The following is an 18,424-nucleotide window of genomic DNA, read 5'->3' as shown; positions in this document are numbered from 1 at the left end:
TACCTTTCTTGATTACAATCCGCCATCAAAATGACAAGTTTAATTATTCCAGCGGCTGTAAAAAGTGGCTACAATGACTGCCACCTGCAGCATCCGGGACTCCTTCTTTATGTGTTCAGACATGACGTAATGACGCGAAGGCAAACTCTTATTTCCCGCGGAAACCTACCAGTACCACATAAATTAAAAAACATTATTACAAGCTTACTTAAAGGTGCTCTAAGTGATCCTGGGCGGAGTAACTTCCTGTTGACGTTCGAAGTGTTGTCAAACAAAACAAAGGCTAGCTAGACCCTCCCTCCTCCTCCTCCTTCCCCTCCGTGCTTCCTGAAACAATCATGAACGCGCATTTAAAATCATTCTTGTTTGTTATTGGCTGGAGCATGTTTATTATGATTCGTGGTCTAGGCTGCACCAGTTTGTTTTTATTGCCATTTTCGGAGCTTGTGGCGACTACAGAGACCGCGTTTTTTTACAGTGTGTTCAGGGGACAGGCAGCTAGCGGATAGTGAAGAGATGTTTTGCTGTATGTGACAAAAAATGTTTTGGCCTAAAAACGTGTGACATCACTTAGAGTTCACTTAAAGTGACGTCACCCAAAAATGAAAATTCTGCCATTTATTACTCACCCTCCTAACGTTCCACACCCGTAAGACCTTTGTTAATCTTCGGAACACAAATTAAGATATTTTTGTTCAGTATTTGTCTCAGTAAGGCCTGCATAGACAGCAATGACATTTCCTCTCTCAAGATCCATTAATGTACTAAAAACATATTTAAATCGGTTCATGTGAGTACAGTGGTTCAATATTAATATTATAAAGCGACGAGAATGTTTTTGGAGCGCCAAATAAACAAAATAACGACTTATTTAGTGATGGCCGATTTCAAAACACTGCTTCAGGAAGCTTCGGAGCATAATGATTCAGCGTATCGAATCATGATTCTGATTGCGTCAAACTGCCAAACTGCTGAAATCACGTGACTTTGGCGCTCCAAACCACTGGCGCTGATTCGACGCGCTGATTCATCGGTGCTCTGAAGCTTCCTGAAGAAGTGTTTTGAAATCGTCCATCAATATATATGTCGTTATTTTGCTTTTTTTTTTTGGCACACCAAAAATATTCTCGTCGCTTTATAATATTAATATTGAGCCACTGTACTCACATGAACCGATTTAAATATGTTTTTAATGCCTTTATGGATCTTGAGAGAGGAAATGTCATTGCTCCCTATGCAGACCTCACTGAGCCATCGGATTTCAACAAAAATATCTAAATTTGCGTTCCGAAGATTAACAAAGGTCTTACGGGTGTAGAACAGCATGAGTGTGAGTAATGAAATTTCATTTTTGGGTGAACTAACCCTTTAATTTATTTTGGATAATTTTTAACCCCCCCAAAAAGTCATCATAATCATCATGAAATACAGTACAAAACAAAGCTTTGAATAGTTTTTTTTTTATTCATAATTTATACCAGCAGATACAAAAATGTTTTAACTGTATCCAAATGTGCAAGAAAACACTATTGGTACTTTCATTAATTCAAATTAACAACATACAAGTACTGACTTTGGAAAACTGACCATGTAAACTGGAGTGAGCAGACCCTTTTGAACAAAAAGGACTGAATTCAGAGCATTATTATCACTAACTAAAAACGTTGACTACAATTTTTGCATCTGACTTTCTCATGACTATACCAAAGTCATTGTGAATACATAGGCCTATATCTAGGTGACATTCTATCTCCTCCATTTTGTAATTAAAAAGGCAATCATAATCGTAAAGCAGCACAAATGTGTATGACACATTAAAGAAATACATTTGTAAAATTGTACCAAGATGTTTAAGAAAGAGATATAAACAAAGAGAAACTAATTTGTACTAAATACATCATGTAAACATTCACCTTCATTCGCAGCACAAGGACAACAGAACATGGATCAGAAAAATAGATATTTCAGTGAAGCTTGTTAAGTGCTTAACTGTCATCGGTTCAAAATACTTCAGCAATCCGAACAAGCGACATCTAACGACATACAAACAAGGTCATGAAAATGATATTGAACATGATACAGTCCCGGCAACTTTTTTTCTTTTTCAAAACACATGCTCACACACTGAACATTTTCAGTGTTTATCTAATTATGCCACACATCTGGAAAAAAAAAATAAACAAAACAAAAATTCAAAGTACATTTCGGTCAAACACTTCAGTTCACATTTATTTTTTGCATTAGTCAACTTCCACATTCTGGTAAATGCATTTTCAACGAGTTGAAAATCTTGTGCCTTGCCTAAGACATTCCTCTTTTTGTTGCTTACTCGTCCACATTCTTTCACTCTCAAACATACACAATTTAGATGATTCTTCTGACATCCAACAACAGATTTGAAAACCCTTCATTTAATGGGAAAATGGCAGTTTTGCCCATTCAAATACAGCAAATAAACAAAGATCATATTCTTTACCAAAACACACATAGATACAGCATTTAAAATAAGCTTCCATGTGTGTAAAGGAGCAATTTCCATCTCAAACTGTTCCCTCATACGCATTACGTAAAACACATTTTTCACTGAAGGAATGAACTCTACGGGTTATGTTTTCACTAATGAATATTAAAGATGGCAAACTGTGTTTATTTGACAGCTAACCTTCAAAGTCTCCCAAAGGTGTCTCACGAATACTTTGCGCGGCATTGTTCACCAGTTTCTGTGAACGCCAGTTGGCACTTTTTTTAAAAAGGCCCTTAAAAGCCTTAGACCATGTGTGGTGTGAAAACCGCAAATAGAAAGTTCTGGCTCTGATTCACACACATTCAATATGCCAGCTAAAGAGACATTTATAAGCTCCCATTTGCTGATTATCCCAATGTAGTCTAAAGCCAACCGTTGCCGACTTGCATGAGAACAGCGTACATGCAAAACCATTTCATGTCAAATTTTTCCCAGCATCATTTAAGTAATGCACATAAACCACTAACTCTCACAAAATATGAGCTTCCATTGACTGAAAATCTGAAGCCCTCATTAAAGAAAAGATAAGCAACACAAAATTCCCTTTCAGGTGACTAGAAAGAAGATATGTGGTGTGGGCAAAACAAAGCACAACAGTGTATGAATTCTCTAAATGCAACATTTTTGGCTTGAAGCAGAGTTTATGAAATATTGACAGGCTGACATGCTGCTATTACGGAGGGCAGAGGGTGAGGAAAGCCTGCTGTTGTTCAGCAAGGGGGGGGGGGGAAATCTCCCATATTCAATCAAGAACTTATGAATGCATAATTCCTTTGGGATATTTGCAGATTAATTGAAAGTTTGCTCATGGTTCAAGTATAAACAAGCCATTTAAGGTGAAATGTCTCTATAAAACTGTGCTTTTAGGTTTGGTAGGTTGTCACGAACAATTCCTGGCATTATTTTCCTGTCTTAACCAGAGCTTCAACAACAACGACGATTGATGGCAATCATTCCAGCACTTGAATATGAAATACTTGAAATGTTTAAACAAAAAAGCAAGAGGAGCCAAAAATGATTTAGACAGAACAGAATACTGTGTGAACCACACTATACAATATAAATAAAAAAACTAAACCTCTTTTGTTCTTTACCTGCTCCCTTTTTGTAAAGGATCACAGATTCGTGGCATTCTGCATGTATTCTTTTATAACATTTGATTTAGATGTGATTCACAGTCCTTCCTTTATGGCCTTCTCATACCTCACTGACCGAATTTGTTGTTGCACAGATCTGCAGAAGTCTAATGGACGAATAAATGATTTACTGTTAACCTCTAATAGATGTAGAATATTAATGCTAAATAAATACTTTTCTCTTACAAAAGTTGTCCGCTGATACTTGTCGCATTTGACATGATAACTGTATTCCACCAAAAAAACTGTTGTCCAGCATATTCGCAAGTTTCATTAAAAGTACCGATTTTAGAAGAAAAAAATATCAAAACCTGACAAAAACGTGGTTGACATCATGTTTCCAGATTCCTTTTAAAGGTGCGATCACATTTATTATTGTTCGGCAAATTTTTGCAGGTGAAATCCAGTAATTTTACTAGGAATCCACACGATTGGGAATTTCGTAAGAAGGCGAGAGCTTTCCCCAGACTGATTTCGCAATGGATTCACAGCGTCGATTAAAAAAAAAAACATCTTGGTTTGAAAGTAACTTCTGCGCAAGCTGTGCTTCATATATCGCTACACTATTGACAATAGACAATGAACCTTTTTTACCAGCGAAATTTCGCCAATGTGACCGCACCTTTACACTTCAGCAAGTCATCGATGAATGAAGCAGATTAATGCAACATCCAATCCTCAAATCCAAGCTTTGATAATAGTATTAGCATTATTACTGCAATACATATTCATATAATCAATATGAATATGAGTATTAAGCATGGCATCAAAAATCCTGACTGGTTTTTGGACTTACCACGTGACTCTGAACAGCCTTGCGAAATGTAAAACACTGAATCTGAGCAACAACAAATTTACTGTTCATTTCTGTGGGAAGATCGGATAGTCAGCTCACGCAACTGATCACTTGACCTCCATATTTGTAAACTGTTTTAAGAATGCGTCACTCAACAAAAAGTGCAATTTACTACCATGTCCCACTACAGTCCGTTCAGTAGTGCTTCTCCTGCAAATAATCTTTCATTTTGTTTGGTAAAGGCAGTTTCTGAATCAGATCTATCCGTGTGTACTGTCGGATGACGAAGCGGCAAAGATATTGCAGCGAACGGACTTGCATGAACCGCGAGACGGGATTGGTCAACCGAACTGGGTATGTGGCGGACCCCGGCAGGCGGGATCTGGAGTAACAGAACGCGCCATTTTCTGAGTCTTTTATAGAGTGCTCGATGAGATCTACGATGGAAGTGTGACCTTCTATGTCGGGCTGCTCATAAAAGCTAAATCTGCCATTTGAGTGTTCGATCCTGGTGTGAAGCGTCTTTCCCTGTGACCGAAAGCTCAAGCTGAGGAGATAGCGATCGTCTGAACTGTCCCTCACCAAAAAAGAACCATCTGGAAGGTTGATGAGCTTCTCCTCTGCCTCCCATCGTGTTATAGGTCCCCAGTACCAACCCTGCTTGGCCAGTTTTTTAAGTTCCTCCGTAAGGCTTGTTACAACCATAGGTCCGCTGGTTTGGAAAGAATCGTACACCCTGCTAACACCAGGAGCGGAATTGGGGTCAAAGTTCAGGTGATGCCTTACTCTCTCAACAACATGAGAGTCTGCACCACTGAACCCGGAGAGGGTCCTTGGAATATCGTTGGTGGAAAGAGGTGATAGTGAGGGAGAAAATAAAGGTGTGTCAGCTCTGGAATTGGAAAGGACCATCGCCGGAGTAACGGGAAGGTGTCCGTTCACCGCCTGCTCCATTAGAATGTCCGGCGGCATGAGATCGTGGTCATCCGGGCCCTGCTCCACGTGCAGCGAATCAGATCCAACCTGATCAACCACTTCCATTGGCGAGGGGCCATCCAAGCAGAAGGACTGGGACGAATCTGGGTACATTCCCTCATCTAAAGGCATTGTGTACTGGATGTAGTCCTGAGGTGTAAGTCCAATAGGCACGTGATCCTCAATGTTCAAATGCAAGTTGCCACTTTGAGTCTCCATGTCCTTCAGAGACTCGCTCTGATCCTGGAACAGACCTTCTAGTTGGACGTCATGGAACTCTTTTCTGATGCCATTGAGGGAGGGACTGGGGTTGGGGGAGTGGACCATAGCTTTGACCTTCACCTCCATCTTGATGCAAGCCTCTTCGGAGCTGACAGGCCGGAAAGGCCACGGAGAAGGGCTGTAATGATGGCTTCGGAGGGACGAGGATCTTAAGGGCCGCTGGGCTTTGACTTCATTAAAGCTTATCGGGACCGACGAGGAAGAGAAAGTGTCATCATCATCTCCAGAGCCTACTGCGGCAGACCCTCCTTTGACTTTCGCTTTCTGTTTGGTAGAGAGTCTTCTCTTTAGTGTGCCCATAAGACTCTCGCTCTTCGATCGGTTCTTATGACCCTTCTCATCCTCCCCATTAAGATCGCAACCTACCAGCCCTTTGGTGTAACAGCCTCCAAAGAGAGATTCATCCTTGGTGAACTCAGCCGCTAAAGATGGCTGCTGAAGCATGACAAAATCCCCATCTTCTTTGCCCTTTATGTTCAGTGACTTTCTGATCGTCTTCAGACTGATCTTCTTCATCCTTGTACACCCCAGGTGAGGGCATGGGACGGTCCTATCTGCTGACCGATGAATGCTAACCGCAGAGTCCGGCCATGTGCCTTGGGAATGTCAATCATGTGAAAGCCAAAGTCTTCGTCATCTGCAAAAGGTGAGATAAAAGACATCATGAAAAAGTGAACTAACCACTAAATATGCAGAGTTTTCACTCTTTTTGATTCATCATGACATTTCAAGTCATCTGTGATTGTGGTTGACCTATACATGGCATTTTTTCCCTGTTTGGCCGATAAGTGTAGAGAGTGGGACTTTTATTTTGGCAGCGCTAAGGACCCAGCACCAAAATTCAGATACATTAGCACCCATTCTCATGTCCTTAACAGTTCTGTCTAATAATACAAAGGTATAATTATAATTATAATAATAATAGGGAAAATAATACAAAGGTAAACTCTATACCTTTGAGTTTGACATTGAGAAAATACGCATTTATATCCACAATCCTCACCAATTGTGGTGAATTCAGCTGAAGAGTACATTATATTCCGTATATAAAAACACATACTCTATGTGTGATGATTGAATGATCCAAGCCGTGTGATTAGGATGCAGAAAGGAGAGTTTGGATGTAAGTGGACATGCACGAGCAAGCAATTTAATACTATGCTGAGCTGTATCCAGTTTCCCGCTATAATATTCCATATTCTCTGTGTATTGTATGTAAAAATGATCATTGCCTGGTCTTTATTTGAGATTATATGATTCCCAGTGCACACAGACATAGATTATTGAGTTCACTGTTAGTTAGTTATAGTGTTTACTTCCTTTTTATTGTCATGTCTTTATATTTTTGATTTCTTTACTTTTTAAAATGCCATAATAGTATTACAGAGTCAAGACATTCCGATTTAAAGTATAAATGTTTATTTTACAGTTCATTTCAGTTACAATACAAATTTTAAAATTTATTTATTTAAAATTTATTTATAAGATTTCCATGAACCAAAGTATAACACAAACAAAACACTAAATCAAGTGATTATTTATTTTTTAACTTATGTATCCAATTTGTACGGAAGCCCTGAACCGCATGGTGAAAAAAAAAAAAAAAAAAAACTTGGTAGGGAGGAAAAAAAAACGAAAAGTTATCTCGTTATTTCAACATAATAAGTCGTTATAACGACATAATATCTCGTTATTTCAACATAATAAGTCGTTATAACGACATAATATCTCGTTATTTCAACATAATAAGTCGTTATTTCAACATAATAAGTCGTTATAACGACATAATATCTCGTTATTTCAAGATATTAAGTCGTTATAACGACATAATATCTCGTTATTTCAACATAATAAGTCGTTATAACGACATAATATCCTGTCATTTCAACATAATAACTCTTCATTATCTATCAAGTATGATAAAGTACGTACACGTGTTAACGTCCCCAGTGGCGCAACGCTAAAGTATTGACCCGCCAGTCTAGCTTTTACTGCGATCGCCGCGGTTTCGAATCCGCCTTTGCCGAGTTCGCTCTTCTCTAGTTTCACATCACATATCAAAAAAGGCATTTATTTTCAATAAAAATTAAAACAATGTTATAAAAGTGCAAATAACCTGCCTAACGAGTGTTTAATAACATTAAAAGTATTTATTGGGCAGGGTTAGCAGCATGTTCGATATTACCCACTAGAGGGCAGAATAAGACAGGGAATCAATTAAAGAACGCAATAGTTATGTTGAACTACTGTTACAATTTGGTGCTCCAAAATCCCAGAGGTTTATCATGGGAATTTGCGTTCATCCCAGGTTAACCTTATTGAGGTTAAATTTATTAGACCATAGTAAATAAAACAATTTACAGTGCAAATGTCAGGGGTGTCAAACTTACAGCCCGGTGTCCAATCTGATTTGAACTATAATAAAACATAGAGATGCACTAGTCCAGGGGCCAAAAACGTTTTTAAGAGGGGTTTTTTTATTTTTTTTTTTATTTTTATTCTGGGCTTGCAAACAAACTGCTTTGTAATATTTTCTAAAGATATAAAAATCAAAATAGGTGCTAATATATTGAAATAATAGGACACGGAGTGTCTATTTACAGTAAGTGCAAATAGCGTCCCTTGTTGACAAACACTCTTTACAGTATAGCTCCAGTGTCTGGTTGGGCCACTGAAGTTTAAAAAGGGACAGTTGTATTTCGATGTATTCAGTGGCGTAACAATAGCATGAAGGGTTTCAGATTTTGGCTTTTACAGCGATCGCTGCGGGGTAGAATCAGCATTTTGCAGAGCTCACCCAATAATAGAGCTCACTCCTATTTTCTCATCATATACATTTTCAATAAAATGAAAATAATGTTCAAAAAGTGGAAATAAAATGTGAACAAGTTTTTAATAATATTAAAAGTGTTCATTGAGTAGGGTTGGTGGAAAGTGGAGGGGTTTTATTCTCCCAATAATGCAGCATCCATTTAATAATTTTAATAAATATAATCACTCTATATGATATTATTGCATCCTGTACAAAAATACTGAGGTACAGTATCTGCCAATACTAGCCTACAGCATCTAAATACTATTTACACTTCTTGCAAAGAACTGATAGGCTACTTTTACATGGTGTCAATAGAATATATCGCTATTTTCACCTAGTATAAATAGCATATCGTGAAAATGCTGCTATTGTCATTTAGTATAAATAGGATGTCTAATAAATTTATGGTCTAATAAATTTAACCTCAATAAAGGTTAGCCTGGGATGAACGCAAATTCCCATGATAAACCTCTGGGATTTTGGAGCACCAAATTGTAACAGTAGTTCAACATAACTATTGCATTCTTTAATTGATTCCCTGTCTTATTCTGCCCTCTAGTGGGTAATATCGAACATGCTGCTAACCCTGCCCAATAAATACTTTTAATGTTATTAAACACTCGTTAGGCAGGTTATTTGCACTTTTATAACATTGTTTTAATTTCTATTGAAAATAAATGCCTTTTTTGATATGTGATGTGAAACTAGAGAAGAACGAACTCGGCAAAAGGCGGATTCGAAACCGCGGCGATCGCAGTAAAAGCTAGACTGGCGGTCCAATACTTTACGCGTTGCGCCACAGGGGACGTTAACATGTCTACGTCCTTTATCATACTTGATAGATAATGAAGAGTTATTATGTCGTTATAACGACTTATTATGTTGAAATAACGAGATATTATGTCGTTATAACGACTTAATATCTTGAAATAACGAGATATGATGTCGTTACAACGACTTATTATGTTGAAATAACGAGATATTATGTCGTTATAACGACTTATTATGTTGAAATAACGAGATATTATGTCGTTACAACGACTTATTATGTTGAAATAACGAGATATTATGTCGTTATAACGACTTATTATGTTGAAATAACGAGATAACTTTTCGATTTTTTTTTTCCTCCCTACCAAGTTTTTTTTTTTTTTTTTTTCACCATGCGGTTCAGGGCTTCCGTAAATTTGCAATGCCAATTCCACAAATGAAATTTGTGCATTTCTTATTTTTTATAAAATGGTTGCCTCCACAGAGTGCATTCAAATTGTTTAATGCACAGCTAGCCATAGATTATCCCACTTATACCACGGTCATTTGCAAGCACTGACAAGTAAAAAATGTTTACTGATGTTTGCAGCACAATATTTGAATTGAAGGGTAAAAAAGCCCTCATGCAGCTCATTAGGTCTAGCATTCTTGCCCACTTTAATTCAGACACAGAGATGAAGTAATGCAGCAACGCATGCATATTCATCGACAGAAACATTGGCAGAACTCTGTCGTGTTGTTTTTACACCAAACCATATTATAGATTCGTCATCAGATTTGAGATTAACCACGGTGCGAACGTATGCAGAACTGGAAGGAACGGTAGGACCGTAGGAAACAGAAATGATTAGTTCACCTCTCGAGTCTTCTGGTCCGAGTCGTTCCTTCATGTGACAGCTGCATAGACTCCAAGTCTGACTCTGTACAGGAAACAGAAATGATTAGTTCACCTCCCGAGTCTCTCCTCCTCCTCCAAGTCTCTTTCGTTCATTTGTCACATGACATGAAAGCTGCATATATTCTGTATTGGATACCGAAATTAGTTAATTCCCAAAACAAATTATTTACAAAAATTATTATTACATGCATATTTTGCTAAGGATTTATTTACTAAATAAATGCAACATTATATACAGAGATGAGTAGCGGTCACATGACAAATGAACAAAAGTGACTCGCACTGGAGAAGAGACAGGAGGTGAAATATTCAATTCTGTTTCCCATACTAGCCTATGCAACGGTCACATGACAGAAGAATGAACGACTCAGACCCTGAATTAATCATTTCTGTTTCTCATAATTTGTCATTTTTGGAGTATGATCAAAGTTTGTGAGTATGTGTGTTGGGGTATCTGGCTATTGAAAATGTAGGCTAATATTTAATTTAATTCTACTCAAATGAACAAAATGACTTCAATAAAGATTTTGCTGAAAGAGACTCAAATATCCAAGTCAGTAACATGATCCGATCTTCCCATTACTGCAATAAAAGCAGTGCATTATAGAATGTTGATTAAACTGACTGTAACTACCTGTGCATTAAAGGGTCTTAATACACACCTTCCAGCCTATCAGAATCGAGTATCCAGAAAGCCTATTATATATAATGTTATACTGTCAGATCTGACATCTTATGTTTAATGTTAAATTTTACCATTATCAATCAACATGAGTTGATTCTCCATTGTTAACCAGACAGTTACAAATAATTGATTTAAATAAAACTATCAGATCAGTTTACAAACACATTCTTCCCAACATTTAAAAGCAGACATGAATGCATATACTTATAATAATCCTTAGTGTTCATCAAAATAAGCAGTTTACAGCTAAACAGACACGGTTATCAGCATAACTTACTTGAATATGTAACGGCAGCATCTAAATTAATAACTAACTATAGAGCAACATAGAGCCAAAAACAAAAGACTGAAGATTAATCTTCTCTTTTTTTCTTTTTAGTTTGATCAATCTCTGTAACTTTGTCTCGCAAAATAAACAGGCCTAGAGATAGCTGACTTAGCTAGCAGGCTACGGGACCTTCATCGTGTCGGACACAAATAGTAGAGTGTAAATATTCACGTACATACACCAAATTACGTCCACTTACCACTTTAAACAGAGTTGAATCCCCCTCTCTCGCTTCAGAAAGATGGAGTTGGGTCGAACCTGTCCGTAAATCTGACGACGAGGGTTGCATTTAGCATTAGCGTGCTAATAATAGACTGCTAGCTGCTAAGCTAATCCAGCAACAGCTCCCTCACCCGAACAAGAGCTGCTTTACTACATTAACACCCACTGCTCATGGTCTGTCATCATCTCATGCATGTAAAGAGCCGAGGCTGTTTTCTCCTCATCTGTATTTGCCAGTTTGATGAGTGACACATTCCTTTAATTTTTCATGACATCTCCATTTCTTTCTTCCTCTTTTTTGTGCTAGCTAGCCACTTTGGCTACAGCCCGTTCCTCTCCCTCTTCCTTTGTTGACTGTTGCATTATGGGAAAATACTCTGAAAGGATAACAACAGGGAGGAGGGTGTCTGGACCACTGATCTATATATATATGTATGTATGTATGTATTTATGTATATATATATATATATATATATATATATATATATATATATATATATATATATATATATATATATATATATATATATATATATGTATGTGTATATATATATATATATGTATGTGTATATATATATATATATATATGTATGTGTATATATATATATATATATATATATGTGTATATATATATATATATATATGTATGTGTATATATATATATATATATATGTATGTGTATATATATATATGTATGTGTATATATATATATATATATATATATATATATATATGTGTATATATATATATATATATATATATATATATATATATATATATATATATATATATATATATATATATATATAGATCAGTGGTCTGGACTGAGATTTATGTATTATTTATTTATTGTGAAATTTACATTTGTTGTGCAACAAACCATGACTTTTACAAGGTTTGACACGTTCAATAGGCTATGCAGCAGATTACCTTATATTTAAGTATTTATTGTATATCTGGATTGTGAAAGCTATTATTTATGTATTATGTGAAATGTACAGGAGTGTGACAGAGTTCTATCCATCTATCTATCTATCTATCTATCTATCTATCTATCTATCTATCTATCTATCTATCTATCTATCTATCTATCTATCTATCTATCTATCTATCTATCTATCTATCTATCTATCTATCTATCTATCTATCGTTCGTGAAATAAATAGCCAACATAAATAAATTCACATTTGTTGTGCATCAACCATCACATAATGACTTTGACAAGGTTTGATACTTTGAATAGGCTATGCAGCAGATTATTTATTACCTTACATTCAAGTATTTATTAAGCTGTGTATTATTAAACTGTGTATCCATTATTTATGTATTATGGGAAATAGGCAAGAGTGTCAGGGTTTATTTATTGATTGATTTATTAGTGCTGTCAAAAGATTAATCATGTGTGTATTTATATATACACATAATAAATATACACAGTACACAGACAAATGTAAACACAAACTTTTATTTTGGATGTGATTATAGTTTTTCTCAGTCGCTTTGGTGCATTTCTCACATCACTATTTACATTTGCACAACAGTTAGTTCAACCTCCACAACATTTAGTCATTTGTGCACATCATAGTAGCAGTTTCTCATTCTTTCGAACAAATTGCAAATGCTTTTGGACATGCATCAATTGCTTTCATACAACTCTCTGCTGTTTTATAACATTATCATTTGCTTATGTCATGTCAGTCAAAATTAACTATACTTGTGAATGCTGAATAGTCATTCCATATAAAACTAATAGTCCTCATTTCATTGCTTGAGTCATTACATACAAAAAGGTTGAACTAGTTTTCAAAATCTGTCAAGCTAATTTTACACATTTTTTTAAATCTTTTTTCCTGAAAATGTCTCCTAAATTGAACAATTTCTCTCAAGTGAATCTCAGCTTTCACCGATGAGAAGGGGTGTGTGAAGCATTAGTTGCAACCAAGGATAAGCCACTTCTCTACAATCACAGTCAGAGGTGAATCCCATAAACCCCCACTTTACAAGCATTTACGAACCAAGTAGGACATAGTGTGTACCATTTCTACAATACTGTGACACAGAAATGGAAGGTCAGCCTCGTGGAAGAGGGGTAAGGGTGCGGGGAGGAAGGGGAAGGGGACAAAACAGGGGAAGAGGAAGAAGAGGCCAATAGGCAGATCCCTGATGAAATCAGGGCTACAATTGTGGATCATGTTGTCAATCACGGCCTCACAATGGCTGAGGCTGGTCGAAGGGTGCAGCCAAATGTTGGGAGAACCACTGTAAATTCAATTATTCAAACATTTCGTCGGGAGAACAGGTGTGTATAAATGGACAGTAATTCAGCACTAAACAATCTGCACTGCACTACTGTCATTGTGTCATACATGAAGCTTGCAGTGGCACAAGAACTTGTCACTGTACGTTTTACATTTAGACGTACAGCTTTACTGCATCACACATTTAGTGTATTGTAGTGTACAGTAGTGTTACAGTAAAGATTTGCCATATGTACTGCAATATTGTTTACAGTTGTGCACAGCTCTACCCAAAGGGAGTTTATGTTTGTTGCAAATAAGGGTGTATTTTTTTCTTTTGCACAATGCTGTGAACAAAATTAGAATTGCAAAGAGCATATGCAGTAAAAATGTGAAACATACATATTCAGTGTCTTGTACTCAGTTACCTCACTAAATACAGTAATATGTAACTTTACTGTACTTTTCAAATGGCTGTGCAAATATTTTCAGGTAGTGTCATCACCAAGATCTGACTTTTTTGCATTGGAAAACACTGACAGAGTAAACTGTCATAATGAAAACATGACAAAGCCATTTGACTATCTTGTTCATAAACAATGGTGTCAGGACTTTTCATCTTGATGACACTGACACTTTCATTGACATGAATACTTGCTTTTGAGGAATGACCTATCCATTTTGAGCAAGTGACACGCTTTTGCAGGTTATCAACTAGGTTTTGCAGTTTGTACTAATTGTTTTGGGAACTGCATTAACTGTTGTGCAAAAGTGATGTGAGAAATGCACCAAAGCGACTGAGAAAAACTGTAATTGCGATTAATCATTTGACAGCACTATTACTTATGTGAAATTGTACTAATTGTACTAATCACATAATACATATGACAAATGGTGTTAAAATGGCTATTAACACTGTTATTGTCACAGAACAGAACACTCTTTATTGAAGTAAGTCGAGTAAAAAACATTTATTATTATACAGGGGCCTGTACCATGTACCTGAAGCTGGCTAGCCAGGTAAGTTTCAGATTAATTTGCGCCAATCCTGGGTTTTAGGTACCATGAAAGTGACTTGGCTTTTAGCTGTGTTCATTGCCATAGTAACTTACGCTCCACGGCTAACATGCTCCAGGGAAGGTTATGCTCTGGTTCAGAGATCTCAAACCAAATTTGGGCCAATCAGATGTGAGCAAATTGACACTGACACATCCAACGCAATAAAGTCACTCCCCCAGTTTCTCTTCCTCCAAAATAAATGTCACTATATAGTAAAAAAAATATTTAACAATGAAATTGTCTGGCTTTAATGATAATTACTTAGAATGATTTTATGATTTATTTATGATTTATATAATAATTCAATGATATAGTATTATGAATCCATTACACAAGCGATTTTAGTTTAACAGTTATTATTATTTAGTTTCAATGAATATTACAGTTTTTCTCAGTCGCTTTGGTGCATTTCTCACATCAATATTTACATTTGCACAACAGTTCATGCAGTTCTCAAAACAATTAGTACAAACTGCAAAACCTAGTTGATAACCTGCAAAAGCGTGTCACTTGCTCAAAATGGATAGGTCATTCCTCAAAAGCAAGTATTCATGTCAGTGAAAGTGTCAGTGTCATCAAGATGAAAAGTCCTGACACCATTGTTTATGAACAAGATAGTCAAATGGCTTTGTCATGTTTTCATTACGACAGTTTACTCTGTCAATGTTTTCCAATGCAAAAAAGTCAGATCTTGGTGATGACACTACCTGAAAATGCTCAAGACAGCACTATATACTATTTGCACAGCCATTTGAAAAATACAGTAAAGTTACACATTACTGTATTTAGTGAGGTAACTGAGTACAAGACACTGAATATGTATGTTTCACATTTTTACTGCATATGCTCTTTGCAATTCTAATTTGTTCACAGCATTGTGCAAAAGAAAAAATACACCCTTATTTGCAACAAACATAAACTCCCTTTGGGTAGAGCTGTGCACAACTGTAAACAATATTGCAGTACATATGGCAAATCTTTACTGTAACACTACTGTACACTACAATACACTAAATGTGTGATGCAGTAAAGCTGTACGTCTAAATGTAAAACGTACAGTGACAAGTTCTTGTCCCACTGCAAGCTTCATGTATGACACAATGACAGTAGTGCAGTGCAGATTGTTTAGTGCTGAATTACTGTCCATTTATACACACCTGTTCTCCCGACGAAATGTTTGAATAATTGAATTTACAGTGGTTCTCCCAACATTTGGCTGCACCCTTCGACCAGCCTCAGCCATTGTGAGGCCGTGATTGACAACATGATCCACAATTGTAGCCCTGATTTCATCAGGGATCTGCCTATTGGCCTCTTCTTCCTCTTCCCCTGTTTTGTCCCCTTCCCCTTCCTCCCCGCACCCTTACCCCTCTTCCACGAGGCTGACCTTCCATTTCTGTGTCACAGTATTGTAGAAATGGTACACACTATGTCCTGCTTGGTTCGTAAATGCTTGTAAAGTGGGAGTTTATGGGATTCACCTCTGACTGTGATTGTAGAGAAGTGGTTTATCATTGGTTGCAACTAATGCTTCCCACACCCCTTCTCATCGGTGAAAGCTGAGATTCACTTGAGAGAAATTGTTCAATTTAGGAGACATTTTCAGGAAAAAAAGATTTTAAAAAAAATTGTAAAATTTGTGTGACAGATTTTGACAACTAGTTCAACATTTTTGTGTTTAATGACTCAAGCAATGAAATGAGGACTATTAGTTTTATATGGAATGACTATTCAGCATTCACAAGTATAGTTAATTTTGACTGACATGACATAAGCAAATGATAATGTTGTAAATAGCAGAGAGTTGTATGAAAGCAATTGATGCATGTCCAAAAGCATTTGCAATTTGTTCGAAGGAATGAGAAACTGCTACTATGATGTGCACAAATGACTAAATGTTGTGGAGATTGAACTAACTGTTGTGCAAATGTAAAGAGTGATGTGAGAAATGCACCAAAGCGACTGAGAAAAACTGTAATATATACAGATTATATGTAATATAAATAAGCTGTAAATAAACTTTAAAGGTGCCATCAACGTTTTTTTACAAGATGTAATATAAGTCTAAGGTGTCCCCTGAATGTGTGTGTAGTTTCAGCTCAAAATACCCCATAGATTTTTTTTAATTAATTTTTTTAACTGCCTATTTTGGGGCATCATTAAATATGAGCGGATTCATGCTGTGCGGCCCCTTTAAATGCTGATGCTCCCCGCCCACGGAGCTCGTGCTTGCCTTGAACAGCATAAACAAAGTTCACACAGCTAATATAACCCTCAAAATGGACCTTTACAAAGTGTTCGTAATGCAGCGCGTAAGTACAGTGTTTATTTGGATGTTAACATTTGATTCTGAATGAGTTTGATAGTGCTCTGTGGCTAAAGCTAACATTACACACTGTTGGAGAAATTTATAAAGAATGAAGTTGTGTTTATGAATTACACAGACTGCAAGTGTTTAAAAATGAATTGTCTCCGTGAATACAGTAAGAAACAATGGTAACTTTAACCACATTTAACAGTACATTAGCAACATGCTAACGAAACTTACTTTACAAAACTTACAAAATGAATTTACAAATATCACTAAAAATATCATGTTATCATGGATCATGTCAGTTATTATTGCTCCATCTGCCATTTTTCGCTGTTTGTCCTTGCTTGCTTACCTATTCTGATGATTCAGCTGTGCAGATCCAGACGTTAATACTGCCTTGTCTAATGTCTTGATTCTTGAACAAGGGCTGGCATATGCAAATATTAGGGTCATACATATTAATGATCCCGACTGTTACATAACAGTCTGTGTTATGTTGAGATTCGCCTGTTCTTTGGAGGTCTTTTAAACAAATGAGATTTACAGTTTTTCTCAATCGATTTGGTACATTTCTCCAAACTCAGGTAACAGCTCTCAAAACAGTTAACACAGTGATCAGTACACTTTGTAATTGTCCTAAACAGATAGTAAATTCTCCTTCATTTAATACAAATCACAAATCAAAAGCATATTTTTTTCAAAACACTGTGCACAAAAATCCCAAATTTTATCACAGCAGTTCATACAGCCAACCAAATCTTTAATATATCAGGAAAAACATTTGTAACTTTTTCATTGTTCTTCACAAAGATCACAAGCATTTTTGTACCATTTTCAAAACACAACAAACAAAACTCTGTGAATTGTAAAATAGTCAGTTGCACACCTTGTGTCTTCAAGTAATGCCAAATTGTTATCTGATGAGTTAGTAATCCACTCAACACAGAAAAAGCCAATTTTCTAATTGTTCACACAGATGTCTTACGTAATTACAACAACTACAAAAGGGGAAGAGAAGAAGAACAAAGAAGACAAATGAGAAGATACAGTAAGACAAAAAAAAGAAGTATGAGCAGTGGAAACAGAAGAGGTTTAAGAGTGAGAGGTGGTGGCCAGGGTAGAGGGAGAAGAGGAAGAGGAAGAGGAGATAGAGAAAGAGGAGAAAGAGAAAGAGAAAGAAGAGATGAAGATGTAGGAGGAAGAGCTGAAGATGTAGGAGGAAGAGCGAGAAGAGCTGAGGATGTAGGAAGAGGAGAAGAGATTGAAGAGATGGATAGATTGGAGGGCAATGGTATAGTGGAAAGAGAAAATATAAGAAGAGGTGGACAGGGAGGAAGAGGAGGGCAAAGAGGAAGAGGAGGTGTACGAGGAGGGAGGAGAGG

General features: G+C 36.5%; 1 protein-coding gene across 2 annotated transcripts; it reads right to left on the bottom strand.

Moving 5' to 3' along the window:
• Positions 1-1,399: 1,399 nt before the first annotated feature.
• On the bottom strand, positions 1,400-11,771 carry LOC137014089 (suppressor of cytokine signaling 6). 2 transcript variants are annotated; one of them, XM_067378216.1, is made up of 3 exons: positions 11,410-11,771; positions 10,156-10,219; positions 1,400-6,350 (listed from the first exon to the last, which is right to left on the bottom strand). In XM_067378216.1, the coding sequence occupies exon 3, from the start codon at positions 6,227-6,229 to the stop codon at positions 4,652-4,654; it is 1,578 nt and encodes a 525-aa protein (XP_067234317.1). In that variant the 5' UTR covers positions 6,230-6,350; positions 10,156-10,219; positions 11,410-11,771; the 3' UTR covers positions 1,400-4,651. The 2 variants fall into 2 exon arrangements, with proteins under 2 accessions (XP_067234317.1, XP_067234316.1); XM_067378215.1 differs by lacking the exon at positions 10,156-10,219.
• Positions 11,772-18,424: the final 6,653 nt, after the last annotated feature.

Source organism: Chanodichthys erythropterus, chromosome 23, assembly GCF_024489055.1.
Source record: "Chanodichthys erythropterus isolate Z2021 chromosome 23, ASM2448905v1, whole genome shotgun sequence".
Classification (NCBI taxonomy): Eukaryota; Metazoa; Chordata; class Actinopteri; order Cypriniformes; family Xenocyprididae; genus Chanodichthys; species Chanodichthys erythropterus.
Note: the sequence above shows the minus strand (reverse complement) of the source record. Positions and strands in the feature narration are given on the sequence as shown.